The sequence below is a fragment of the Grampus griseus genome (assembly GCF_964374135.1).
Source record: "Grampus griseus genome assembly, chromosome: 3".
Classification (NCBI taxonomy): Eukaryota; Metazoa; Chordata; class Mammalia; order Artiodactyla; family Delphinidae; genus Grampus; species Grampus griseus.
This window is the reverse complement of record NC_139019.1, coordinates 132,696,709-132,724,176: the sequence shown is the minus strand read 5'-3', so window position 1 is coordinate 132,724,176 and position 27,468 is coordinate 132,696,709. Positions and strand designations below refer to the sequence as shown.

General features: G+C 34.6%; 1 protein-coding gene across 4 annotated transcripts in view; it reads left to right on the top strand.

Moving 5' to 3' along the window:
- CLINT1 (clathrin interactor 1) overlaps positions 1-26,321 on the top strand; it is a 64,870-nt gene extending 38,549 nt beyond the window's left edge. For 2 of the 4 annotated variants that reach the window (XM_082649868.1, XM_082649870.1), the window contains exons 4-12: positions 213-321; positions 1,273-1,437; positions 4,278-4,455; positions 8,023-8,269; positions 10,334-10,403; positions 17,638-17,712; positions 21,483-21,775; positions 23,195-23,399; positions 24,598-26,321. In XM_082649868.1, the coding sequence (XP_082505994.1) occupies positions 213-321; positions 1,273-1,437; positions 4,278-4,455; positions 8,023-8,269; positions 10,334-10,403; positions 17,638-17,712; positions 21,483-21,775; positions 23,195-23,399; positions 24,598-24,944 (1,689 nt within the window). In that variant the 3' untranslated portion in view covers positions 24,945-26,321. The remainder of the gene's footprint in view (positions 1-212; positions 322-1,272; positions 1,438-4,277; positions 4,456-8,022; positions 8,270-10,333; positions 10,404-17,637; positions 17,713-21,482; positions 21,776-23,194; positions 23,400-24,597) is intronic. The other 2 variants (XM_082649869.1, XM_082649871.1) reach the window with 2 other exon arrangements.
- The last annotated feature ends 1,147 nt before the right edge of the window (positions 26,322-27,468 follow it).

Below are 27,468 nucleotides of genomic sequence, written 5' to 3'. Positions count from 1 at the left end.
GTACGCTTGGTATAAGAGGAACTTTAAATTGATGATAAGAGTTTTTAAAGGTACTTTTAAAGTCTAATGTAAGGTAAAGAACCCACATACACATACGCACACAAAGATTATTTATTTGCTAATGTTAGAATTTTTTTTTTTTTTAGCCATTTACCAGAGCTCTACCAGAATTTATTTCATTAAATCTCATTTGGTGCTTTGTATTTTTACAGTCATTGCTGCTCCTAGCTTACCTCATAAGGAATGGATCAGAGCGTGTTGTTACAAGTGCCAGAGAACACATTTATGATTTGCGATCCCTGGAAAATTACCACTTTGTAGGTGAGCAATGGAAAAACCTATAAGCAAATTAAAACAGTAGTTGGAGTTGTCAGTCACCTGAACCAGCTTAGAAGCTTCTCCGCTCTAATTAGAATGTGACTGTTGCTGGTTGTGTGACGAGTGCAGAATCCAAGACGTGGGGCCCTAGAGTATTAATTAGTGAAGACAAGAACTTGCAGAAAATACTGGCTAATAACAACAGAACCAACACAACGTGAGTGTTCGGGTTTATATTAAAATATGCACTAGAGACTGGTCCCCTGTGGTGTCCATAAAGGAATAGCTTTAATCATATGGGAAGAAAAGGTTAGAGCTCCAAAACACACACATCTGTTTGAAGCTGGGGGTTTTTTTTCCTCCCACCAAATAATATTTACTGTGCAAAGGCAGCAAGGCCAGAGTGTGTTTTGAATGTGAAAGAGGATACAGAATGAACCACATTTCATTTTGTAGCATACCCCAGTTGAAAGCATTTTAAAAATTCAGTTTTTCAGCTACACTAAATCCTGGTAATTAGTGTTTCCAAACTTGTATTGGGGAGACGAAGGCGTTTGGGTGCTTTTCAGTCATTAAAATATACGTTTCGTTTTGTTTTGTTAAAATACCATAGAAAAAGAAAATAACATTTTTGGATATTAGTCCATTTTGTATGGTTATTGTTAGTAATCCTTTTTAGTGGATCTTTAATTGATTTTGCATAGAACTGTTATCTGTGGTCCTTTTTAGTTCATCTTTGCACTCTCTTATAAGCCAAAATTGCATCTCAAGACTTAGGATTTGATGAGGAAATGACAAAATTCAGTAACACAATTTGCCTCTTTTTATTCACTTTAAAATATTGAACTTGGTTTCTTGTGTTGAAATTTTCATGTCTTTTTTGTGTGTGTTAAAGAGTTTGATACATATTAACTGAATTCTTAAGGTTTTGTTTCTCCCTTACCATCCTCACAGATGAGCATGGCAAGGATCAAGGTATAAATATTCGCCAGAAGGTGAAAGAATTGGTTGAATTTGCCCAGGATGATGACAGGCTTCGTGAAGAGCGAAAGAAAGCAAAGAAGAACAAAGACAAATATGTTGGGGTTTCCTCAGACAGTGTTGGAGGATTCAGATACAGTGAGTATCAAAGACAGACTGGCACCTAAGCATCAGTTTAGCTTCTTGGGTGTATTTTAAGAATCATTGAAATACAGGAGACAAAAATGCTATTTTGAATACATACAATACTGAGATATATGTAATACTCATTTTGGCTCCTGTGGATCTTAGGAATCTTTCTATTTTTTACTTTTGTGTTTCAAGAATATGATTTTAACCATTAAGCATTATTGAATGACGAAACTTTGAGTTGACATACAGAGAATAAAATAGATATATGCCCTTTCCTCTTGGGGTTCCCATTCTAAGAAAAAAAAAGGATTTCTGTAACTTACCATGTAGAGCATTAAAAAAAAAGTTTGATGAAGAGATTCATCCTCCTAATTCAAAACCAGTTTAGTTCTATTTTTGGCCAAAAATAGAGCTACAGTTTAGTCCATCCTGAGTCTGTTCCCTTAATTAAGCACTGCATTAATTTGATGTAGAAAAAGGTAACTGACAATACCATCAGTTTTTCATCTAGGCCTACACTGTATTGTTCCTAACATATTTAAGAACAGCTAGAACATTCATCTCTCATGTTTATTTTTAATGTAATAATATGGCTTTCCTAAAATAGATCACTAGGCAGGTGCTTGAAACAGATACAGAAAATAAGAACTCTCTTTCATGTTCCTTTGGACTCGTTCTGTCTTCTCTGAACACTGACAGTCCCTTGTCATTTTGTATATACACAGACAGGCCAATGCCACGTATACTTAGCAGCTGCATATTGGGGATCTCTAACTGCCCCCCAACTATATTCTAAGTTTGTTTATATTTGAATTATACTGAGATCTCGTAACTCCTTCATTGTAACTGTGTAAAAATTTTCTATTTCTTACCTTGCGAGTATCTATAAAATGTCTTCGCTCCTTTTCTCCTCTGCTTTCTTGCCCTCAAATTAAAAATACTGCACTTAATTGGTTAATGTTTCTAACAGCAGAAAAATTCCTTTTTTTAATGTCCCATATCACATTTAAGTCAGTTCTTGAATTGGGCAAAAATGTTTCTCTTAAATAAATCACAAAAATATGTTTTGGAGTTTTTATTTGTTTAGGGGAGTAAGAAGTCTTTCAATTATTTACCCAAGTAAATATTTTATTCTTTAGATTTTTCAAAGTAGCTTTAGCAGTTTAATGTGTTTTTGAGTAGAAAGAGCTGTTTGCCACTCCTTTCCTCATTCTACTTGCTAGTAGTCCTTTTTTTAATCAGCACAATATATAATTAGATAAATTTAGACAATTGAGTAAGTTTTTAGACTTAGAGTGAACGAATTACATCATCTGCATTAGAGATAGAGCTGAATGTCCTGTGCATTGCCTTCTTTTATAAATTATTTTTAATGTTATATATATTATTCAGAGACTTAATCAACTTTAACTATTTTACATGCTTTTTATTTTGACATTAGATAATGTTTTGCCAATATCCAGTATCTCTGGCACTCATTTAGTATGATGTCCACCGTGCTAATTTAGTTTTCACCTGCTTTCATTTATCCTGTAAATTTGTTTCTTTTCAAAGTCTAGTTCATCACATTGTTATTGAAGTGTACATATACATTGTTGGAGAGCCATTCATTTTTATAATACCATCCTGGCTTAAATTTTGTCTAGAAAACATTTTTTTCATGTTCTCTTTAAGTTGGTGGTCACTTTCAGATTTAGTAGACGTATTTTTAAATCCTCAAACTCTCACAGAAAATTTTGGCTTTGCAGTTTTACTGAGTAATTCAGCAAAATGGTTTTGTTCGATCTCCAAAGGGCATGTATGCCATCAGAACTTGTTAACCAAAGTTTAAACAAAAGCTCAGTTATCCACCTTTTGATTATTTTGCTGTTTCTCATTGGTCTTCCTTTTTCTCTGCACCCTGCCTTAATTTTCGGTCTTCTTTTTAACCACGCATGATTTTTCTGCACCTTGTACTCTTGCCTCTTTTGTTGAGTTTGGACATGAAAATGGAAGAGGGTCCATTTAGCGCCTGTAATTCCTGTCTCTTCTTTAGGCCCTCAAAGTCAAGGACTAAAACAAATCTTGACATTTTGGGGCTTTTTATCACTGCCAGTGATCTACTATCTCCATTATCAAATTCACACAGAGGCTCCCTAGGTTTTGCCAGTCCCCGCATAATGTTTGGACTTGGTGTTTGAATAGATCATCACTGTTCTGAACTGCCTGAGCATATTTCATGATTCTAGTCTGTATAGTTTTTGGTAGTTAGAATATTCTTTTCTTTTTAAAATAATTGAAGGATGCTTTCCCATGCCATGAATTACATTTATTTTTCTAGTTTGATGGTAAAGAATGACAGTTATGAGTCTTTACAGTATATTGGGATATGTAGCATTCAGAGTAGTGTTTCCTGTAGTTTGTGTTTTGTAAGAGATTGTTGCTGTCCAGTGCTTTTCTAATAATTGAAAAACCATTAAGAAATGGGAATGAAATATAATGCATTAAGTGACTTTTGTGAAAACAAAAGATTTCCATTTCTCTTTTGCTTATATAGCTCGTGTTGGTTTTTGTGTTTTCCTCTACTCCTTTCAGCAGCCCTTAAGAACTTCCTGATATGCTGTGCTGTGCATTAAGGTTGTGTTAGTTTTCATAAACAAAAGCTTTTGAATCTGCATTCCTGCCACTTAATGACTGGCACTACATGCTGTGCCTTGCTGCAGTTGTGTTGATTCAGCACTGCGGGAGCTTTCTGTTTTCCTTTGAAAACTATTTTATTATGAGGAAAAGTTTCAGAAATAAGGACTATAGACACCTTTTGAATTTAATGTCCTTAGAGTTGCTTCTTTTTTTAATGCTTTATATAGGTGAACGATATGATCCTGAGCCTAAATCAAAATGGGATGAGGACTGGGATAAAAGCAAGAGTGCTTTTCCATTCAGTGATAAATTAGGTGAACTGAGTGATAAAATTGGAAGCACAATTGACGACACCATCAGCAAGTTCCGGAGGAAAGATAGAGAAGACTCTCCAGAAAGATGCAGGTATTATTAACACTTTGTCTCCTGGGTCTCTTGGAAAGGGAACTAAATTGACACAGCTGGGTCTTGGGTTTTTTTATTTGTTTTGGGTGTTGGCATTATCTGAAATTCAGCTTTATTTGTTTGTTTCTTTAATTTATTTTTTAGAGCAATTTTAGCTTCACAGAAAAATTGTGCATAAAGTACAGGGAGTTGCTGCATAACCCCACCTCTCCAAGTGCAAGAATGCATGCACACACACACGGTTTCTCCTGTTATTAACATCTTGCATTAGTGTGGTACATTTATTAACAATTGATAACCAATATTATTAACTAAACTCTTCAGTTTGCATTAGGGTTTACTGTGTTGTATAGTTGACAAATGCATAGTATCCACCATTACAGAACCATACAGAGTAGTTTCACTCCCCTAAAAATGCCTTGTGCAAAAATATGGAAAAATTCATGAATTTGCATGTCAGCCTTGCATGGGGGCAGGCTAATCTAGTTCCCTGACGAGGGATTGAACCGAGACGATGGCAGTGAAAATGCCAAGTCCTAACCACTGGACCGCCAGGGAATTCCCAGGTCATGCGAATTTTCACTGTATTGTTCCATTTTTAGTATATTTGCTGCTGATTTATACATATATATATATAGTGTGTGTGTGTATTTACACACACATATATACAGTGCAGCTGTTTATAAGATGCTGTGTCAGACATTTGCATTTAGTATTGACACACTTTCCTTGTCTGTGTCCATTTATTTCTAAAATTGATCACATTTCCTGTATGTTTTTATTCAGGCCATTTATTGGAATTTTTTTTCCCAGTAAGAACTTGAATAGCTTATTTTGCAATTGGGCATCTGATGATCCAGGGATCTAAGGTATTGCTGAGGGATAATGAAGTTTATTATTTTATTAGATTTAAACAAAAGTTAGGGGTTTGAAAATTCTTCCTGTGACATTTCATTAAGATTCTGTGTCAGTTTATACCAGAAAAAAAAAACTCCAGATGGATATTTGGACTAAAATGTTTTCGAGTATGACCTGTATTTTCATAGATTACATTTTCTAATGGTGGGGTATTTGTATTTAGTTTTACATAGAACAGTACTAGGAACCTTTTAGCATTCACTTTTTCTTACCTACCAATATAGCTATTAACTAGTTTTTCTGCCAGTTATAAGGGCAATATATGTAGCACTTAATGTGCAAAGCAAGTTTTATAAGATCTTTGTCATTTGTGCCTCACTGTATCTCTATTAGATAGTCTAGAGCAAGGATTTTACCATTATTTTTGGGGAGTAAGAACTGAAGCCCAGTCAGGCTGTGTGGAACTTGCCTAAAGTAACGCAGAGATGCGACCAAAACTTCAAGTGAGTTCTTGTAACTAAGTACCATCTCTTTTTCTCTTATTAAAAAATCTTAACAGTTCAGATTTAGGGGTCATTAAAAAGAAATAAAAATAATAATTTTGAAACTATTCAGATTCTAAAATATTTTAGTGTCTTCTCATTACGTTTCCATATTTATTAAATCTGTGGAATTCCTGTCTGTTTCTGGAATATGACCTTTGAAGAACCAGAATTTATTTTTAATACTTTGAATATATTTTACAACTATATTTCTAGCTCTTTTATACTGAAGGTGTATGCATATGGTAATAATAAATAACTAAACTATGGAAAACGATGCCTACCTCAAATACTCTGTGCTGTTTTTCCCTCTTTAATGTTCTTGTGGCCTTTGTGTTCACACTTTTGGTTTGACTTAGAAAACATAGTGGCCACATATTCTGTTGCTATTTCCTGAAGAAGTATGGGAATCAGGTAGGTAGGCTGGTTAGAAATCTAACTATGTACCTTCTTGTTTTGTTTTCTCTTCTTTGCCCTCCACCCACAATTTTTCTTTACTTGCTTTGTCTTCCTATTCTTTTTTTCTGTTTCTTCCTTGATTTTTTCTTTTCTACATTTGCCTCTAAGACAGGATCTGCTAGAGTTCCTAAATCTTTTATATATTCAGGTTTAAAAGAGTGAAAATGTAGTGTATGTTATTTGTTTTAGTAACTAAAGAGCAAACCAGGGACTTACATCTTGGAGTATATGTGAGAGAAGAATAGATTTTTAGACAAAGTTGCATGGGACCTATCTGGCATGTTATCAGAATTTTAGACTTAATAGCTCATTATTAGATTCAGGAATTCTTGAACACTGATCATATCTGAAGCTTTCATTTCATTGTGTGCTAGTAAGGTTTATATTCTCACCTTGTAAAGAAATTACCTTGCACTATAATCAAATTGGACATCAGAAAGGTAAGAAGTTTCAGTCTTAGATATAGGACTGATGGTGGTAATTTTTAGGTCATTTGTTGCTGAGAAATTAGTAAGTGACAAGGGGTTTTGAACACTTGATCAGAACTTGTAGATTCCCTAAAATGTTTATAGATAAAAATACGTTTAACCCCTTTGCTCAGTGTGGGAAGCCATTCTTCTTGATTCTTGATTTATACAGGTTCCAAATTGATTTATATTTAAGTAGAAATTGCTTTAGATTAGTCCGAGTTAAATTGCATCAGTAATAATAGTCATAGTTTTAAGGAGAATTTTAAGTATTTTACTTCAGAATATTTATAATTTAAACCACCTACTCTGAAATTAAGAAATAATAGGTAATGGAATGTATTTCAGGCAATTTCTCTCTCTGTCCTACTTGCACCAGAAAAAAAAACCCAATGCGTCATTACTGGAGAGCACACTAGTACTGACATATTTAATTTGGGGCATATGAAAAACACAGTTCTTTTACTCGTTCTGTATTTTTTTCCTTTCGCATGTTAAGAAGAAGAAAAAATCTTTGAATGTGCCTGAAAAGGAATTCTTTTAAAATATTTTAAGTATATTTAAATTTTCTGTGAAGCAGTTTTCTTAGTTTTGTGAAAGTTTGATCTCGCGATTCTATATAGTAAAATAGAGCACAGTTCTTGTAAAGTGCATTACCTCATTTTTCTGCATTTACAGATGAGAGTTTAATCATTTGAATGCAGATAGGATAATATTTAAAAGATATCCATCGAAATTATAGTATTTTATTATATATTTGCATTAGTATAGGAGAGTCAGTGACAGAATCATGTTATATAAATGGAATTGTAGTTGTTGCACAGTCCATTTCAAGAAAATGGTTATCAAATGCAGCTATTTGAGCTCCTAGACTCTAATCAATTGATTCTGATATGAGAATAACCCTGCTATTTTATTTTTTAATTAAGCTTTAAATCTATAATAAATAAGCACTTGAATTATTTCAGGCTTTTTTATTTGTACACATTTATGTAAATACTTTTTTGTAGCAGTGTTTTAGACTTACCTGGGGAATTTGATGGGTTCCCACTTCCGCTCCCCAGTGCATACATATGATTATTCAGATAGCTTAGATAACATTCTCTTGATCCCTGTCAAATAGTCAAAGTATGGAATTTTGGAGTTACTACATTTGAAATTCTTTAGCTCAAATCACTGAGGGCTCCATTTTAAAGTAATCCCTAGTCTTATTATTTTCCTTCTTTTTTAATATCTTTTAGTGACAGTGATGAGGAAAAGAAAGCAAGAAGAGGCAGATCTCCCAAAGGTGAATTCAAAGATGAAGAGGAGACTGTGACGACAAAACATATCCATATCACACAGGCCACAGAGACCACCACCACAAGACACAAGCGCACAGCAAATCCTTCCAAAACCATTGATCTTGGAGCAGCAGCACATTACACAGGGGACAAAGCAAGTCCAGATCAGAATGCTTCAGCTCATACACCTCAGTCTTCAGTTAAGGTGGGAATGGCACGAGTTTACACATTATACACAGTTTTATTCTTATAAATTACTTTTAGAATTACTGCATTAGTAGTCTCAGGCATTTCTAGGTAATCATATTAATTATAGATCATCTGGCATGTATTAGTCATTAATAATAAGAAATCTCTTTGGAGGAAGAAACCTGTCCAATTGCTGAATGATTATCTATGTACTTTCTATGAAAATAGTAATAACACTCTTGGTTCATTTGGGAAAGGCTGTGAATCAGAATGTAGTGCATCTGTTTCCTTCTAGACACCACCACTGGTACCAAGTGTGAGATTCACTAAGGAAAACATGGTAGTGTTTGGAAATTGTAAGAAATGACCACTTGTATATATGACAAGTAGTTATATAGCGGAACTGGTCTTGTTTAATACAGAGATCGTTCCTCTGAAAAGGAGGTTTATTTGCCCTCTGGTCAGTATTGATTAGTAGCAGCACTAATTCTTGTAACTGTCTTCACTTTTTATTCCGCACAGAAATGAAATCCACCTGATTGATAGATACCTGGCTGCAAGCTAGTCTTTTGGACAGAAATCTGCCTAAGAGGGAGGTTTGCCCTGAAAGCCTCAATAGTTGTTTTGTTACTCTCCCCCCACTAGTATTCACCTAGCTTGTATCTTTGCATCAAATGTAGCTGAAAGCTAGGGAAAATATTTTTCTAATGTATCTTGCAAATTGCAGGTGACTCTAAAAATAAAGCTAGTCCTACTTAGTGTCAAGAACTGTGTCAAGTTTTCCCACATATCTTCTGGTGTATAATTTCACCCATATTGTGCTCTTTTTAGTTTTGAGGAAAACCTCAAAATTACAACTCAACTTTAGTTGTAGTTAAAAGGGGGAAATGGATGTGTTATTTCCTTGTGGTCTTAGTTTTCCCCTGCTGTGGATACAGTTGCTTACTGATGACTGTCTAAGATCTGGTAGATAGTCATAATTAACACCCAAATAATACATGATGGCTGTTATATGAAGAGTTCATTTATGGTTGCATGGGGAAAATCATCCAACCTGTATAATTTTTTTTAACAGTAAACTGAGACTTTTATATCTTAAAAGGATTTTAAGTATCAATATGTAGTACAGCCTGAATGTATGTCCCTGCCATAAATACTTTAAATTTATAGTGTAAGCTTTTTGACTTTGTTTTTATTACCAAAAAAATGCATAGAACTCTGAAGTTCTCAGCAAGTTACTCAGCTGCTTCAGATCTCTTTCAACCTCAAGGCCTTTTTGAACCACAGTATATAGTGTTTTAATCTTCAAAGCTCAAATTAACATGCCTAGGAATTTACAGTGTTTTCCTGTTGCCTAGCACTTCTGTTCTAATTTAACATGTATGTATTGAACATTGAGGACCTATGCATTAGGGTGCTTAGAACTATGTATAGGAGAAAAATCATATTACAACTCCAGCCCCACAGTTTAATTTGGGAACTAAATATAAAACAGATGTCAAGGTATATCAGACCAACATAGAATTATACTGACCTGAGCTAGATAGGATGTTGGCCTCCAGTCCAGTAGATCTCAGACCTTCTTATGCATTGGAATTACTTAAAGGAGCTTTCTAAGACTGTACAGACCAAGATCCCAACCTGGGCAATTATGATTCAGTATGTTGTGATGGAGCTGGGCGTATATATTTCTTTAATGCTTCTCAAGTGATTCTGTGTTAAGATTTGAGTGGGATCTGGAAGGTATGTTTTTTCAGAGTGAAATGTAGTAAGAAATGAGAAAGTAACCCAGGAGTAGTGGACATGCCTAATCTTGTCTGATCTCCGAAAAGAAGTGAGTTAGGGAAAAGAGGAGTGTGAATGTTAGGGACTTTTACAATGGTAGGCATTTAAAAATACTGTCTCTCCATAAGGATTCAAGGTCACTTCTCTTTTTTCAGAAAAGGAAATCTACCTTTATTAAGATAATTACAGGTATTTGTGTCTCAGTTGGGAATTAAAGATGAGTAGAGCAGATTTTTTAAAAAAAAATAGTAGAAATATGTTTTCTAAGCTTATTTAGTTCTGTGTGTGTTTTCAGACTTCAGTGCCTAGCAGTAAGTCATCTGGTGACCTTGTTGATCTGTTTGATGGCACCAGCCAATCAACAGGTAAGCTTCCATATTGGCTTTTTCTTTTTATCAATAGTATTCTTGGTTTCAGAGTAATTTTTTTTAATGGCAAATAAAAGATGGAATGAAAATTTAAAAAAAAATTTTTTGCATTAGATTTATTTTTAATGTGAAATTAATTCACTTTGAGCATTATTTGGGAGGAAGTGTTTAATTGCCTTAAATAAGGAAGGTGAGCACTTAAATATTTGACTGGTAATTCAGTAATCTCTCTCAATTTCTTTAGCACTGAGTATTTGGGGTCCCTTTGCTTTTTCTATAAGCAAAATGGACTGCTCTGCCCATTTCACTGTCTTTCCATAAATCTTAATTCTGGCTGTCAAACTACCCACGCCTAGAGTTCATTTAAACTTTTCATTCATTTATTCACTAAACATTTATCGAACCAGACACTGGCCTGGGTGCTTGCAGTATAATGCTTAGTAAAACAGTTCTTGCCCTCACGGTAAGGTCAAGTGGAGGAAGTAATCATTAACCAAAGAGTCACAAATAGTTACCTAGTTACAAACATACAGAGTGCTTTGGAGGAAAGGGGCATTCTGTGAAAGTGTGACATATTTTAAAGAGGGCTGCAGCAAAAGAATAGTCCATTTACCAAGATTTTCTCACAGAGAAGATTAATGGTTTCTTCAGTTTGATGTCCAGTATGTGCTAGATTTTTTTGAGTAATTCCCTATAAATTGTTTTCAAGAAAATTGATTATTTTAGGTTGCATTTGATGATTATGGAGTCGTAATAAACTGTACTGCAAGTCAAAACAGCTTAAGAAATAAAACTTATGTTTAAAGTTCATTTCACATTAAAATGTAACTGGCGAGATTGGCATAGAAATAATGTCAAAGTAAATCTGTTGTTTCTAGTTGTGTGTAATAATTTTTCAAAACTGAATTGTTTTAAAATTTACATTAGTGTTTATGATGAAAATTACTTCTCACTGATAGTTTAGTACATATGATTAAAGTCTCCTATTATTTTCTCCCTGTCCTTGCCTACTATCATAAAATTAATTCTTAGACTAGGTGTGAACTTACTCGGGTGTCTGGTTCAATCCAATTTCTGAGATTCTTCAGTTCCCACTCCCTTTTTTCTGTAAATGTAACTACGTAAAATTATTCCTTAAACTCTATTGAACTGTCATGCCCAAGTTTGCAAACAACTACATTAGTTGTTTAACAATTTATGTGCTGTCTTTTTGTACATTGAAGATTTTCATAGTAGTATTAACTGGTAGTTAGCATGTAGTCATATAATACAGACTTAGTGTCACAGAATATCAACTATTTTGGATTTCCTGGTATGAAATATTAAAGAGCCCTTTTCATGCATCTGTGAAAATTTTTAATGGAGCAATCAGAGAAGAATTAACTAGGAAGGTCAGATGAGTGAATCTAACTTTTTTCCTTGGTGTTAGCCAGATTGCTTTGAACAGAGAGAATTATTAAATACCAGCATGCTTCCTTTGCTTGGCAAGAAACCTTTGAGTGGTTTTTCTTCTCTAGTGCAAGCAGTAGATTGGCTAATTAAATAGAAGTAGCAATTAATATTAATACAGTAATTGAGACAAAGTCTGAATGAAATTTGGAATATTTCTTGCCTTAATGTTTTTATCTTAATAATTTCTAAAAACCAACCGAAAATGGGTTGACATCATAAATTTTTTTTTAATTGTTCACTGTTTATTATCACGGTCACTCTTTTTTTTTAATTATTATTATTTTTTTTTTTGGCTGCGTTGGGTCTTCGTTGCTGTGCGCGGGCTTTCTCTTGTTGCCACGAGAGGGGGCTGCTCTTTGTTGAGGTGTGCGGGCTTCTCGTTGCATTCTCGTTTAAGGTGGCTTCTCTTGTTGCGGGGCACACGGACTCTGGACGTGCGGGCTTTAGTAGTTGTGGCACAGGGCTCAGTAGTTGTGGCTCATGGGCTCTAGAGTGCAGGCTCAGTAGTTGTGGCACATGGGCTTAGTTGCTCCGCGGCATGTGGGATCCTTCTGGACCAGGGCTCGAACCCGTGTCCCCTGCATTGGCAGGAGAATTCTTAACCACTGCACCACCAGGGAAGTCCCCATAATTATTTTTTAAAGTTCACTCCTGTTTGAAACAGTTTAACCACTTTGTGTAGAACCCCCTCCAATCAGTAAGATGAATTTCATTACTATGAATTTCTATTTAAATATTTTAGTAGTAATATATTTTAAATTGAATTCAGCAGTGGAAAAAAAAATTGGATGTTAAATCTTTAGCACCTACATGTAAGAAAGTCTAAGAATCTACCATATCAGCATTGCTATTTGGTATGCCATTTGGGTGTCATTTCCAATATGTGCCTATATTTATAATACTGCTGTCATGCAAGTAATATGGACATGAACTGTAAACCTAAGCAGATACAGCTTCTGTACCATTCACCAGATAAATGTCTCCTTGGAGAAAATGCTCAGATTTTCTTTTTTTATGTGTTATTTCATCCTTTTTGTTAGCATCTTCAGAAGTATATGTGGTAAAATCATTGTGGAATATCAACCAAGTTTAAAAGTACACATGTGAAACCCATTCATCAAGATTTTCTTGAGACTCTGATGATAAATGTCCCACTCTGGTGATGTTCTTTTAAAATCTGTACTCAAATGATATTTTGGTGACATTTATACATAGTATGTCTCTAAGTAAACATTTTTTAAATGAATAATAATGTATTTAGAAAATAAGCCAGTTACAAATATAATGCCAAGAACCATTCCATTTCATTTTTAGTATATCTCGTCTTCAGAGTTTCCGTTGTCTCCTTTTGTCCCTTTTGTAATTAAGGAATTCAGATCTTGATTAACATACTACTACATAAGTTGTTTCTAGTACAATGAATGAGGTTGAAGAGAAAATATAAAGACTTTACAAGGCTTGCAATATCTTTTGATTTTTTGGTTGTTAAAAAATATCTTTTAAGATTAACGTGTATAAAATCCAAAATGTTCATTACATTTACATTTGAACCTGTTGCCTTGTACTCCGTTATCACTAAAGTTAGTTGAGGATATTTACATGGATGTGAACCACCTTGTTATAGCCAAGTTACTGGTTATTACAACCCAACTTACATATTAGAATTTTCATGGGCGTTGTCTCTAGTTTAACCTAAGTTTACTAAGAATGAAATGTTTTACCATATTCTGTTTTCACTAATATAAAAGTAGTGTGTGCTCATTTTAGAAATTTTATGGAAAAAAAGTAATTCACCGTAACTTAGGTGCATAAAGTTAACTATTAATAATTTTGGTGAATAGTCTTTCTTTAAACATTTTCTATATAATCAGTCAATATATTTTATTTAAGCATTTATTTATTTATTTTTTTTCCACAACTCACACACGCTGTATTTTATTTTTACAAGAGATAAATAAACTGACACCAAGCATTGTAAATAAAGCATTTATTATGTTGCAAATCTTTTTCAGGCTTCTAGATAAAGATTTTATTGTTATTATATTTTTTTGTAAACTCTTTTTCATCTAAAATCTCATGACCATTTCCTTATTATAGTTGGTATTTTACAGACCTTTTAATTGCTTTACAATCTTAACATTATGTAAATATGCTGTAATTTACTTGACCAGTCAGCCTCTTATTTTTTGGACATTAGGTTTTGATTTGTTTCCAAACTTCTCTCTGTTATAAAGTAGTGAAGTAGCATCTTTCAAAATCTTCCATTTTGGTAAGGAGAAAATAATATTTCATTCTATTTTGCATGTGTTTGATGACTGACTTTGAAACTTTTCATGGTTTTATATTGCTAGTTGTAACTTGTCTATTCATGTCCTTTGTCCTTTTTTTTTAAATTGGGGTTGTTTATCCTTATCGATTTTTTAAAAACTTATTTATATTAGTTCTTCATCATATATTTACAATTTTTTGTCATTTCTATTAATTTTGTATTTATTAGAACTCCTTGTGCAAAAGTTTTCATAACGTAATCTAGATTAAATTCTTCATTAAAGAATATTTCCATTTATAGTTAAAGCACTGTCTAGTTCAACTATATTTTTCCTGTTCACAGTGTTGCTTTGGAAAATACATGTTCCCAGCTGGTGATTGTAAATAACCTCCTTGCTTCCCTGAAAAGGCAGATGGAAATGGTTCATTTATAATGACACCTCTCATGTGGGAATCTTGAAGGATAGCTCTTATTGTGAAATTTAGCAGTCTTCCACATGCAGCAATTTTTGGTAGACTCTTACTTAAATTCCCTTAGATAGAAGTTACCTGGGAAAAATGCTTAAGTATAGAAAATATCTGTTAAATTTAAGGCATTGGTATGAATAACATCATGCATATAGGTTTGGATAGTCCCTCCTAGGAGGGAGAAACTTTTCCTAAATGAAATAAGAGATTTTTAATTTCTGAGATAGTTTCCAAAGTTGAGGATCACATTATGTAAAACACAGTATAAGTATAATCTGTGGCACTTCAGAAGATGGAGAAAAGTTAAATCCTTTTCAAGGAAAGGTGGCTTCTATTTGTTAAATTCTTATGTGTGTTTCCACTCTTTTACCTCCAGTGTTGTTAAATTAGTCATGTTTGAAATTAAACTCCCTGCAGTGTGGATGGAAAGAATAATATTTGCTATAGACAAGTTATGAACATAGTATAATTTTAGCTTAGGTGTTAGAATGTAGAGCAATAGAATAACAAAATAATTATTTGAAATGTTAAATTCAGGATAGGACAAAAATAAAATATGTCACCCAGTTTGAAGATGTGATTCACAGTATTCAGTGCTATACTCCACAGCATGAATTTTCTTTGTAGCCCAGACTGGATAAGATTTGAAAATTCCGAACTCATTTGGCATAATAAATTACATATTGATGTTTATTCACTGCTTGGATGAAGAAAATGAAAATAATCCCCTATTTTCAAATCCCTTAATGTTATAATAAAAGATGAACTATCATTCTGTTACCTAACAGTATATTTTGATCAATATTTTTAACATGAAGGAATATTACAGAAGACATACTTATGAATATTAAGCAGCAACTGTTCACACCATTGATTTCCCTGCTAGATTTTATTAATATATGTGCTTGTTTATATAGTTTAAAAATATAGCTCATTGATCTTTTGTACCTGTTGTCACATTTATTATGACATATGTACCTTTAAAGAAGAGAAAAATCACTGTGATATTTTCCTTTGGATAAAGCAAAAGCAGACATATAAGCTGTAGTTGTTGCTAGGAGTAGAGAACCTTGGCCTTGGTGGAAGTTAGTTCACGGTGAGTGAGTATATATGTGAATATGTGCATCTGTAATGAGGTGAAGGAATAAGGAATTTGTTAGGCCTGCTGATAGTTGACTACAGTAAATGTGCATTAAAAAGAAATACCAAGTTCACCTGTGTCAGAAACTGATTTGTTCCTTTTATTACTGCTGGCTATTTATTAAGAAGGGGAGATGGTTCTAGTTTAATTAACCCAGTTGAGTGTAGCAGATGGGACAGAATGTCTTGCAGCGATAAGACAATTCAGAAATGGCACCAGATGTTGGAAGCTGTCCCTGGTGGTATTTGAGTGCAGCCCAGATGTTCCAGTCCCACCTGGCTAGTTTCTAAGCACTGCAGGCTAAGCAGCTGTGATGTAACCTATATAATGTTCACATAACAGTAAAAGCACTATAATTGAACTGCCGCTCTAAATTTCTAAGGTTGTGACTCTTAAGAGGTGAAATCTTTAAGGACAAAAATAAGGGCAACTATTTAAGGTTTTAGATCCTTTGACTATTGCTGTTTCATTGATAACTGAATTGAGGAGAAGTGGAATATAAAATTTAACAATGTTACTGTTCAAATTATAGATAAAAGTAAATATTCGTACCTATTTAGTGTTTACAAATGAAAATTTGTATGAGAATGTGATGTTATGCATGCAGATTGATCTGCAGCCTTATGATTTGACTCTCACCCCTTTAAAAACACCAGTCTGGAAGTAGCAAAAAGCTACTGGTTTTTTTTTCAAGGATTAAAAATGCAAGTATTTTGCAAATATTTGCAAGTAAACAATAGGAAAAAATAGTCCACGTAAATCATTGCATTCATTTTTCTTCCTATAGCTATTAAAACTGATTACTATGCAGATCAACTTCAAGGGTTTTTGGGGTTTTTTTTTCCCCTTTTATTTAAAAAAAAGTCAAACTGCAGAAAATTTGTCACATTTTCTTTGTCTCTCTCTAGTTCTTTTTTGGTTTTGTTTGTTTATTGTGCACCGTTTGAGAGAATTGCAAACATCATGACATTTTGCCCCTAAAATACTTCAGCGTGTATCTCCTTACAACAAGGACATTCTCCTTCACAATCACAATATAATTATCATACTTGGGGAATTTAACAGTAAAACAGTACTGTTGTATAATAGACCATATTCACATTTCCCTGGTGTCTCAATTACGTCATTTCAGTATAGCACTTACTTAAATATCCAGAGTCCAGTCAAGGATCACCCATTTCATTTACTTGCCATGTTTCTTTAGGCTTCTTTAATCTGGAGTGGTCCTAGTCTTTTTCTTTTATGATGACATTTTCTGAAGAGTCTTGAGAGCTGTTTTGCAGAATGTCCCTCAATTTGTATTTGTCTGATTCATTCTTCATGACTGGAGTCAGGTTAAATATTTTTGGGAAGAATTTGGGTGATGATTTCTTTTTTAGTCCCTTTATATTAGAAGACCCATGAGTGCTATTTTGTCCGATTATTAGTGACATTAAGTTTGAGCACTTGTTTAAGGTGGTATCTATCTGATTTCTGCACTGTAAAAGTAGCTTAATCTCTTTTTATTTGTAATCTGTGGAGTGATGATTTGATTACCCAGCAACATTTTACCCAGGTTTTAGCATCCATTGAAGATTCTTATAAAGAGCATAATTGGCCAGATAAACTGCATGCCTACATTATGTTCGTGAAATGTGAGTAAGGGGTAACTGTAACCACAGTTGTAGTATCTATTATATTACTAGTTATAGAACTGAGGGATACTGTAAGAGCGTCTGTCCTGTGGTAGCTTAAAGGGAACATGGTGACATGAAAAGCTGGATCAACTAACTAGCTGTTATGATGGGTCTTGGGGCTCTAGTATTGGGTATTTTTTGAGTGCAGTGCTAAAATGGCTTCCTAAAAGTGCTATCAGTTGTGCTGTGGTTCTGACAGTTTTTTTTCCTCATACTTAATTTCTAGGAGGATCAGCTGATTTATTTGGAGGCTTTGCTGACTTTGGCTCAGCCGCTGCATCAAGCAATTTCCCTTCCCAAGGTACGATATGATTTGATTGGCCAGAAATCTAGGGGCAGTGGAAATGTTACCAAAACAAAACAACCCTTCACCACCCCACCCCCATCTGCTTCTTTTGGCCATTTTCTACTTGTAGTAGTATTTATAATTCCCAATTCCCAAAGAATTTATTCACAAAGGTACCTTATTGGGCCAGTATCCTAAATGTGCCAGACGAATTAATCTGGTTGCAGACTACTCAGGTACACCTAAATAAAATTGCCCTCACTCATAAGTGACTCTTGTTTTATTTTAGGGGGCGGGGGGGGGGGCAGGGAGTAGGTGCGTAGGGAGTGTGAATAAGTATAAATCTCGTTTTAGCAGCAAGAATATTATGGTTTATGTTTAGCTTATATGATTTTCTTGAATGAAATTCAGGGACATTGGAGTTGGGCACACCATCTTACCAAAATTCATTTCTTTATAATTTAGACATCTTAAAAGAATTTCTATGAAAAATAACTGAATTTCATTTTGGCATATCCTTAAATGTGAGCAGTTGAACCTCAGGCAAAAAAGAATTCCTCATTCCACGTTAAATTAGAAATTTTAAAATACTCTAGATTTGTTGTGATCATTTCACAATATTTGTAAAGATCAAATCACTATGTTGTCCACCTGAAACTAATATAATGTTATGTGTCAATTAACACCCTCAATTTTTTTAAAATGGCAAAAAAAAAAGCTAACATCCAAGCAGAATATAGGCTTAAACATAATGGACTGAGGTGAAGGGCTTGTGTTTTTCCCCCTTATTATTAATATTTTTATCTTACTACCTCTGCCATATACTTTGGTAGCTATTTAACTTTATGAAAGCCTCTGAGCCTCCACCTTTCTAAAATTGGGAATAATGCTACTTGTCATGGTTCTTTATAAGGATAGAGTAACGTCTGTAGAGACGTGTAGAATAGGGTCTGAGTTCATTATTAAGTGTCTTTTAGGTTGTAAAGGGGTTGTTTCTAATGTTTTTTTCCATAAAATTTGGTCAGTCTGAAGTTCGAGAGATAATATAAAAAATTTAGCTATAAAAATCATAAACATGAGGTGAGGCAAGGAGGAAATATTTAACTGAATTAGTTTTATTATTCATTTCAAGTAGAGTCATCTATCCCCATTAATTGGATTAAAATTTATATTTAGTACCGTCTAGTTTAGGTTAGTGAGGATTTAGGAAGAAAGACGCATAGGTTTTAATGTGATTTGGGTTATTTGGACCACTTGTGTAAATTCCAAGTATTTCCCAGAAACCAGGATTGTGGAGTAATGAACTGCTTCATTTTAGAAGTGTGGTTATACCTTGTAAGGGTTAATACCTTGCTATAGGCAAATCAAAGTGGAAAATGAACATTGCCCTAATTTTACAGACTGCCTGTGTAATTCTCAAAGTTTTTATGTATATAAAGTTGGCTACTATGCAAATAATTCAAATATGTTAATGTTGCTAAGTGATAACATCTCTTCATCTTATGTGATTAACATAACCTGATCACCATTACGCAAGGGGCTGAAACTGTTGCAACAATGATTAATGATTGCTGAACAATATATGCCTCACTAGAAATCTCTTCCTCCCATGATTAATCATCTCAGATAAAGTTTTCAGATGGGGCAACACATTTTGCCCCAGTTTCCATTCTTATTCTGTTTTCTAGATCAAGCAGATAGAAAATCAGCATAAAGTTTACCTTTATCCAGCAGTCTTCCTTAAATTAGTTTAAATTGTTTAATACATAGAACTAATTGTAAAACTCTTAATTCAGTCTTTTTGTAAAGAAGATCAAAGACATTTTAGCAAAACCCGGAAGTAATGAATATCAGCCCAGTTCTTATATTAAATTGTTGGTAGAACATGGGGTTTCTAAGTGAATTATTTTCTCTTTTGAGGGTGCTTACATTACAAGATGGTAATAGAACATAGAATTTTAAAGACTTAATGTTATTGTTCTCTTGATATTTAGCATAATGAGACACAATATCATAGTGGGTGGTTACCTTTTAGGCTAGACAAAATGTATTTCCTAGTTGTAAGTGAACATATAGTGCAAAGAAATTAACTTGAGCTACATACTGTTCGCTTTCAGATGACAGTTTATATGTAGCTCTTTCTTCACCTTTGCTTTTTTCACCTTCCATTAATTCATATTTATCTGTTTGTCCCTTTCTTAAAGCAAGGTTTGTTTACTTAGTATAGCCTAGTTTAAAAAAATTTTTTTGCAAGTATCACTTGCCTTTATATTTATTGTGTTCCAAATAGTTAGTATTATGTATGCAGAATTTATAGAAGCTTGACTTATACTTTTATATGGCATACCTAAAGGAAAGAAAGTGTGATGCTTTGCCTCTCCTCTGTCTTCTCACAATTAATCCAAAGTAACAATAAACCTCAAATGGCACTTACTATATATTAAGTTATTCAGTCTTCGTAACTTAGATTTTTTAAAAAGTATGGCACGGGGGACTTCTCTGGAAGTCCAGTGGGTAAGACTCCATGCTTCCACTGCAGGGGCATGGGTTCGATCCCTGGTTGGGGAACTAAGATCCCGCATGCCTCACGGTGTGGCCACATAAATAAATAAAAGCTCTCCTTTAAATAAAATAAAAATACAAAGGCACAGAGAAGGTTAAGTAAGGTCACACAGCCAGTAAAATACAAAATCCGTTCTCTTAAATATTTCAGTCTATTAATTAACCTATTAATTTTTTTTTTTTTCCACGGTACACGGGCCTCTCACTGCCATGGCCTCTCCCGTTGCGGAGCACAGGCTCCGGACACGCAGGCTCAGCGGCCATGGCTCAGGGGCCCAGCCGCTCCACGGCATGTGGGATCTTCCCGGACCGGGGCACGAACCCACGTCCCGCACATCTGCAGGCAGACTCCCAACCATTGCGCCACCAGGGAAGCCCTAACCTATTAATTTTTATATTATTAAATGCATTAAATCTTTTCTATGCATTAAATCTTAAACTTGTTATAATTATACTTTGAAGCATAGTGATAGTTTTGTTTCTTTTTTTAAATATTAGCATGAGTTCCCCTCTTAAGACTATACCTCGCTTTTTACTTAAATAGATTGAACAGTCCCATTTGAAGTAAACAATGTACTAAGGTTATATATCATGGCTCTCTGTAGCCTTTGTGTTGTCAGTGGAAGCATGGCCAAATGGGTGAGAACTTCTTACAGAAATTTAGTAATCCTAGTCTTAATTTTATTGAGTTTTTGGGTTTTTCTTTTTAATGAATTTGGGGTTTTATTTACATGAGATGGTATAAATCATAGTCTGATTTCTCTTTGAACCTTTCCAAATAATGATTGAACAAAATGAGCTGAACTGTCTGATTTTACTGAGTTACTCCTTGCATGAAGATTCTGGATCTCCCAGCAAAGAGTTTAACCAGTTTAGAGGTTTTTTTCTTGTTTTTTGGGGATCTCAGGCTAGTTCATATTTGTTTAGCTAGAAACTTATTTGATATGCAAACTTAGGTTGAAGGAAAGTTTTAGTTTCTGTCATTTCTTTGTGTCACCTCAGACCTGCCAATGCCAAGAGATGGATTTTACTTTATATGTGGAAGTTTTTTTTCTTTGCCACCTTGTTAACACTGGTGGAATATTCATGAGAAAGAATAATGTCCAGATGGAGATGGTACCTGCAGATGTTAATCTGGATGGACACAGATCAGCTCTAATTTGTTTCAGTTGGAAGATTGTCTGTGCATTTCAGAAACTTTCTTACCCTTTTTTCTTTCTCAGTAACAGCAGCAAGTGGGAATGGAGACTTTGGTGACTGGAGTGCCTTCAACCAAGCCCCGTCAGGCCCTGTTGCTGCCAGTGGTGAGCTCTTCAGCAGTGCCTCACAGCCAGCTGTAGAGCTTGTCAGTAGCTCACAACCAGCTTTAGGCCCACCGCCAGCTGCCTCAAATTCTTCAGACCTATTTGATCTTATGGGCTCATCGCAGGCAACAATGACATCTTCCCAGAGTATGAATTTCTCTATGATGAGCACTAATACTGTAGGTCTGGGTTTGCCCATGTCAAGATCACAGGTAAGTTGTCTGCCTCCCTTGGAAACTGTGATTCATAATCTTTGAGATGCTCTAACTATCTAATGGCAGATTAGCATAAAACAGAAAAATAAGCAAGTGACACATAGATTACTTTTGTACATTGCGTTTACCTTGTGTCCCTACCCTGGAATAGTCATTTGGGTTCTCCAGGGCAAGGCCTTCTCACTCTTCTTGCTGTCCATGCAAAGCCAAGTGTGATGCCTTGCACAGAGGAGGCATTTGTTGAAAATTTATTGAACTAATAAATTGGAATTTAATAGTTTAAAAAATTGTTTTTAAGATTAAGGAATAGAGGAGTTCCCTGGTGGCCCAGTGGTTAAGACTCTGCGTTTCCACTGCAGGGCATGTGGGTTCGATTCCTGGTTGGGGAACCAAGATCCCATGTGCTGTGCTGCACGGCCTAAAAATAAAAAATTAAAGACAAATTCAAACAAGTGCAGAATATATGTCTGAGTTGTATCAGGAACTTGCTATTTTTGACTCAGGCTATTCTGAATATTTGTTTATGATGCTAATTATTCATTTTAATATGTAGAATCTCCTATTTTGGGTGTTAGGATGAAGGAAGAGAAGAAAGAAGCAGAAAGGTGACTGATCTGTATAACAGATATTAGACCTAACATTAAGAAAAAGGACATGAAAGCCATACCAGTACCGTTAAATTGAACTGAACAAACTCAAGCCAGTTCACTGTTTCTTTCATATGGTCTAAGCATAAAGCCAATCTACTAATTTTCAATCTTAATTGCAACTGTGTTGTGAGTCTTTGCATTGGTCCATTTTAAATTATTCTTCCTATTTGTATTTATTTCCCTTTTTCTGTCCTTGTTACAATTATTCTGGTAGTAACTACCAGGCACCTCTGCTGCTTTTACCTGAATTTCTCCTTTCTTCTGTATTGGTCCGTACTGTACCAAATTCAACTAGTGTTGCTTGCTTTAGGCAATAGAAATATACATGGAGCAGGGATATGTCAGGTTATGTGGAATGTAATTTGCTGTTTTGATGGTTTTGTTTTTTTAACATGAGAAATCATACCCCGAATTCCATTTTGTAAGAATAAATTTCCACTTGTATATTTCCTTAAAGTTGTACTAACCCGAAGTTAATAGTTGCCGCAGGATTGTGGCTTCTAGACTTGGGGTGATGGGAGGATAACTGTTAGTGTACATATGTTTTTTCCCCACCCCAAACATGATTTGGACTTCAGAGGAATATTATGGGAAGCTGGTGATTCAGGATATTGAAGACCTTAATGTAGAACATTTGTTGTTCTTATTGGTTTCAAGAATTTATTACAAAGTCTAGTATATATTTGGAGTTACTATGATTAAATTGCCGTCTGGTAATCTTTATAGAGCAGATGCTTAATTTTTAGAGCATTTTTCTATTTTCCAGCCTTTGCAAAATGTTAGCACAGTGCTGCAGAAGCCTAATCCTCTCTATAATCAGAATACAGATATGGTCCAGAAGTCAGTCAGCAAAACCCTGCCCTCTACTTGGTCTGACCCCAGCGTAAACATCAGCCTAGACAACTTACTACCTGGTATGCAGCCTTCCAAACCCCAGCAGCCATCACTCAATACAATGATTCAACAACAGAGTAAGTTACTGCAAGACATCCCATTTCTTTGTGTATTTGTAATCCTTTGCCCTTATGCCAGGACTACTTCAAGCCATGAAATAAAACTGTACTGAAAGCAACTGTGTATTCACTTAAGATTGTTTTCACATAATACCTGGTATCCCTCCTGGCACATTGAATTGCTTTGTATTCTGCTCTTGACATGTTAACATTTATTGTATGGTGGTGAGTTTGGGGAGCCTGATCACTAAAATAAAAGTATTTGTTGAGAAAAAATTTTTAATATAGGCAGATATGTCAAGAAACAAAAATCATCTGAACTCCATAATCCAGGGATAATCACCATTAATTCATATTTCTTCACAGTCCATCTTTTCTAACCACATTTTTAATACTTGAGATCATTCTGTCTATATTTTGTTTCTTGCAGTTCATATTCAACATTATTGTTTTTTCTGTGTTGAATATTCTTAAAGAAAGAAAGCATGGGGCTTCCCTGGTGGCACAGTGATGGAGAGTCCGCCTGCTGATGCAGGGGATGCGGGTTCGTGCCCCGGTCCGGGAAGATCCCACATGCCGTGGAGCGGCTGGGCCGGTGAGCCATGGCCGCTGAGCCTGCGCGTCCGGAGACTGTGCTCTGCAACGGGAGAGGCCACAACAGTGAGAGGCCTGCGTACCACAAAAAAAAAAAAAAAGCGTGATTTTTGGATCTTTATAGTTATCCATCATATTAGTGTGCATTTCCTCTCTTGCTGGTTATTTCAGTTGTTTCCAGCTTTTTTCCTATTATAAATAACTCCATGGTTTTGTATAAATCTTTTTACTTGTGATTTTTTCCCTTAATATAATGTTCTAAAAATAGAGGGAGTCAAAGGATATAAACTTTTTAAGGTTTTTGATACACAGTAGCTCTTGACAACTTGTTAGGTCGGATTCAGTAATAGATTTTATAGGAATGGTTTTAAAGTGCCTGATGTTTTCTGCCAGCCCACTCTTACTGTTTCTACATCTTGGGGAAATCAGAGCTAACAGCCACTGAATATTTCTCAAGAGTAAACAATACAAGTTAATTGACTTCTCTTATAAAAAAATCACTATAAAGTAATTTTATTGGAGCTTACAAGTATTGATGGTCAGGAAGATTGTATTATTTTTCTGCTCTGTGAATCTAAGAATTCAGTGTGATAAAGTTCTTTTGTCTCTTTTCTGCTGTTAGATATGCAACAGCCTATGAATGTGATGACCCAAAGTTTCGGAGCTGTAAACCTCAGTTCTCCATCGAACATGCTTCCTGTCCGGCCCCAAACTAACCCTCTGATGGGGGGACCCATGCCTATGAGCATGCCCAGTTTGATGACTGGCACCATGGGAATGGCCCCTCTTGGAAATAGTCCAATGATGAACCAGAGCATGATGGGCATGAACATGAACATAGGGATGTCAACTGCTGGGATGGGCCTGACAGGCACAATGGGAATGGGCATGCCCAACTTAGCCATGACTTCTGGAACTGTGCAACCTAAGCAAGATGCCTTTGCAAATTTCGCCAACTTTAGCAAGTAAGAGATTGTAAAGGAGCAGATTGAATGAAGGATTTTTAGTGGTGCAGATAGGTGATGTTGGGATGGAAAATGCTAGTCAACTCCCCTTTCTTTCATCAATTAATTAAAATAAACCTACATTAAGAACCAAAAAGGTTGTTTTATAAAAGCAAAATATCTAGTATTTCAGATGGCCAGGCAAGGGCGCTTCAGATGAGGCAGTCAGAATCATTTTTCCCAGTGAGACTTAGACCACAAATGGGGCAGTGAGACCACTGAAAGCCTTTATAAATTGAGGAGCCCATTTTAATATCATAATATGTGGGAATACTAGAATAGGGCTGAATAAATGTGTTTGAATCTCTAATTTTATACTTTTCTTTTCCTGAAGAACTTGATTTTTCTGTCCCTGAATTGCCTTGTCACAATTGGGTCTGTTCCTTTTACTACCACTCTTGAGTCCATATATGAAATCATTAAAGTTGGATGATCAGTTTTTTATAAAAATATATATTTTTGTCCAAAAAAGGCATACATATGTGATTATGGCTAAATCAAAGGTAACTGGAATGTATATACTTTTGCTAATGTTCCAGCAATACTGCTATTATACTATCCAAATTTTTATTGTAACAAAACCTCTTTAAGCAATTGGTGATAGCTATGGGACTTTTCCCATTTCTTCTGCTATAATTATCCTGTGCAGAACTCGGAAAAATATTTTTTTCAGGACTGCTCTATGGTTTCCTTTAAAAGAAAAGAAAAAACAAACCTCCAGTATTTTTATTTGTTCTTAGCAGTCATTATTTACACTTTGCAGTGATAACTTGGCAAGGCTTCCTTCTGTGTTTATCCCTGTAGCCACCGTGTAATAGTCAGGAACAGTCAAAAAGAAAAATATTTATTTTTTTTTTTGGTGTCTTCAAAAAATTTTTGAAAAGGGTAAAAATCCATTAAGACCTTCAATATAAATGTTAGAACTCAACAATGTTGGCTTTTAGATTTTATACAGTATTGTTTTGGTTTTGAGTGTATATAATATGGCATTAGCAATATGGTTCCAATAGAGAGGAGTTAAATATATATATATTATTAAAGGAGACCTGTAGCAGTCAAAGATTTTATCGATTTAATGGCAAATAAAGGAAATTAATTAAATTGTTTTCCTGCTATAATTCTGCATTAAGGTCACATGAAAATCATGATTCTAGAGTTTGGAATGCAAAATTGTTTCACCCTTAAGCTGGGAATATTTTTTAAAATAAATACTATAATATAGGCATCAAATTATTACCTCCCCACTTTGTGTTGAAATTTTTTTTATTGATAAAACTTTGTTTCCATTGTATTCATAATATAGTTCTGTTATACATAACATTAAAATGTTCATTAAAATCAATGTGGAACTGCTTTTTCTTTCATTATGTTAGACATTAGAGACCGTTTGGGGAAGAAATAATTATAATTTGGGCAAAGTAATTTTTATAAATAATTTAAAATTATTTAATGACTTCTCTATTCCTTCCTATCAGACTGCTGTTAGGAATTAAAAATGAAGCAGCAAAGATATCCTGACCTGCTCCATTCTTGCTAATGTTCCATCTACAACATTTCTAATTAGGCAGAAATTCATGTACTTCAGCTAAGTGGTAATGAAAAGTGATTCATTTGCTGAATAAGAGATGAGAGAGAGTGTAATTAGCTGACTGTGGTTTTTAATCTTTCAACAATTCAATGTGTTTAAATTAGTTTCAAAGAATAGGAGCTTTCAAGTGTTGTTACTTCAGAGCAATCAAGCCAGGCTCTGGTGGCAGTTTGGAGAATATCTTCACTGATATTTAAAACCCGCAATCTTAAATGAATTTTTTCTTTAAATTGAGAGGTATGGCATCACCTTTTCGAATATGTATGGTTCTTAAAGGAAATAAATATTTTGTTTCTAAACTTTCGTGTTTAAAATTTCTTTCTAATAAAACTGATTTATTTCTAAAGCATTTTCTTTACTACTATGCCTTCTTCCAATGTTGTATTCTGAAGACAGAAGGGAACCCCTACCTTAGTTATTACAGCAGACTGTATGTTGAGGTACAGTCCTACCAGTGTTTTTTGTTTCAGAGCCCTTGAAAGAAGAAAACAAGAATTGCCTCACTGGGGTTCCATTCAATTTAATGACTTGTCTCTGAAGGGGTTATTAAGTGATACCTAAAGAAAGGTCTGTATACCCCAAAACAGTTTGGAGCTGGCAAGAAAATACTCTTCTTTAATAGTCTTTTGGCCTCCCTTTTGCCCATCCTGTACCTCTTTCCTTTTTCAATAGCTTCTCTGTTGTATCTGTTTTTCATTTTGCCTACTATTTTGTGGAGGGAAGGAATTAGTTACTCTTCTTGCAATTTACATATAATGTGTGAATCTCCCCTGCCATTCCAGATTCATTTTTTTCCCTCTTAAAATGTTTTTTACTTCTCTGATATGATCTTCAGGAACCATAAATAGACACAGTGTTCTTGTACAGTACTTGGGATGTCTACTTTTTTGTTTAAAATAAA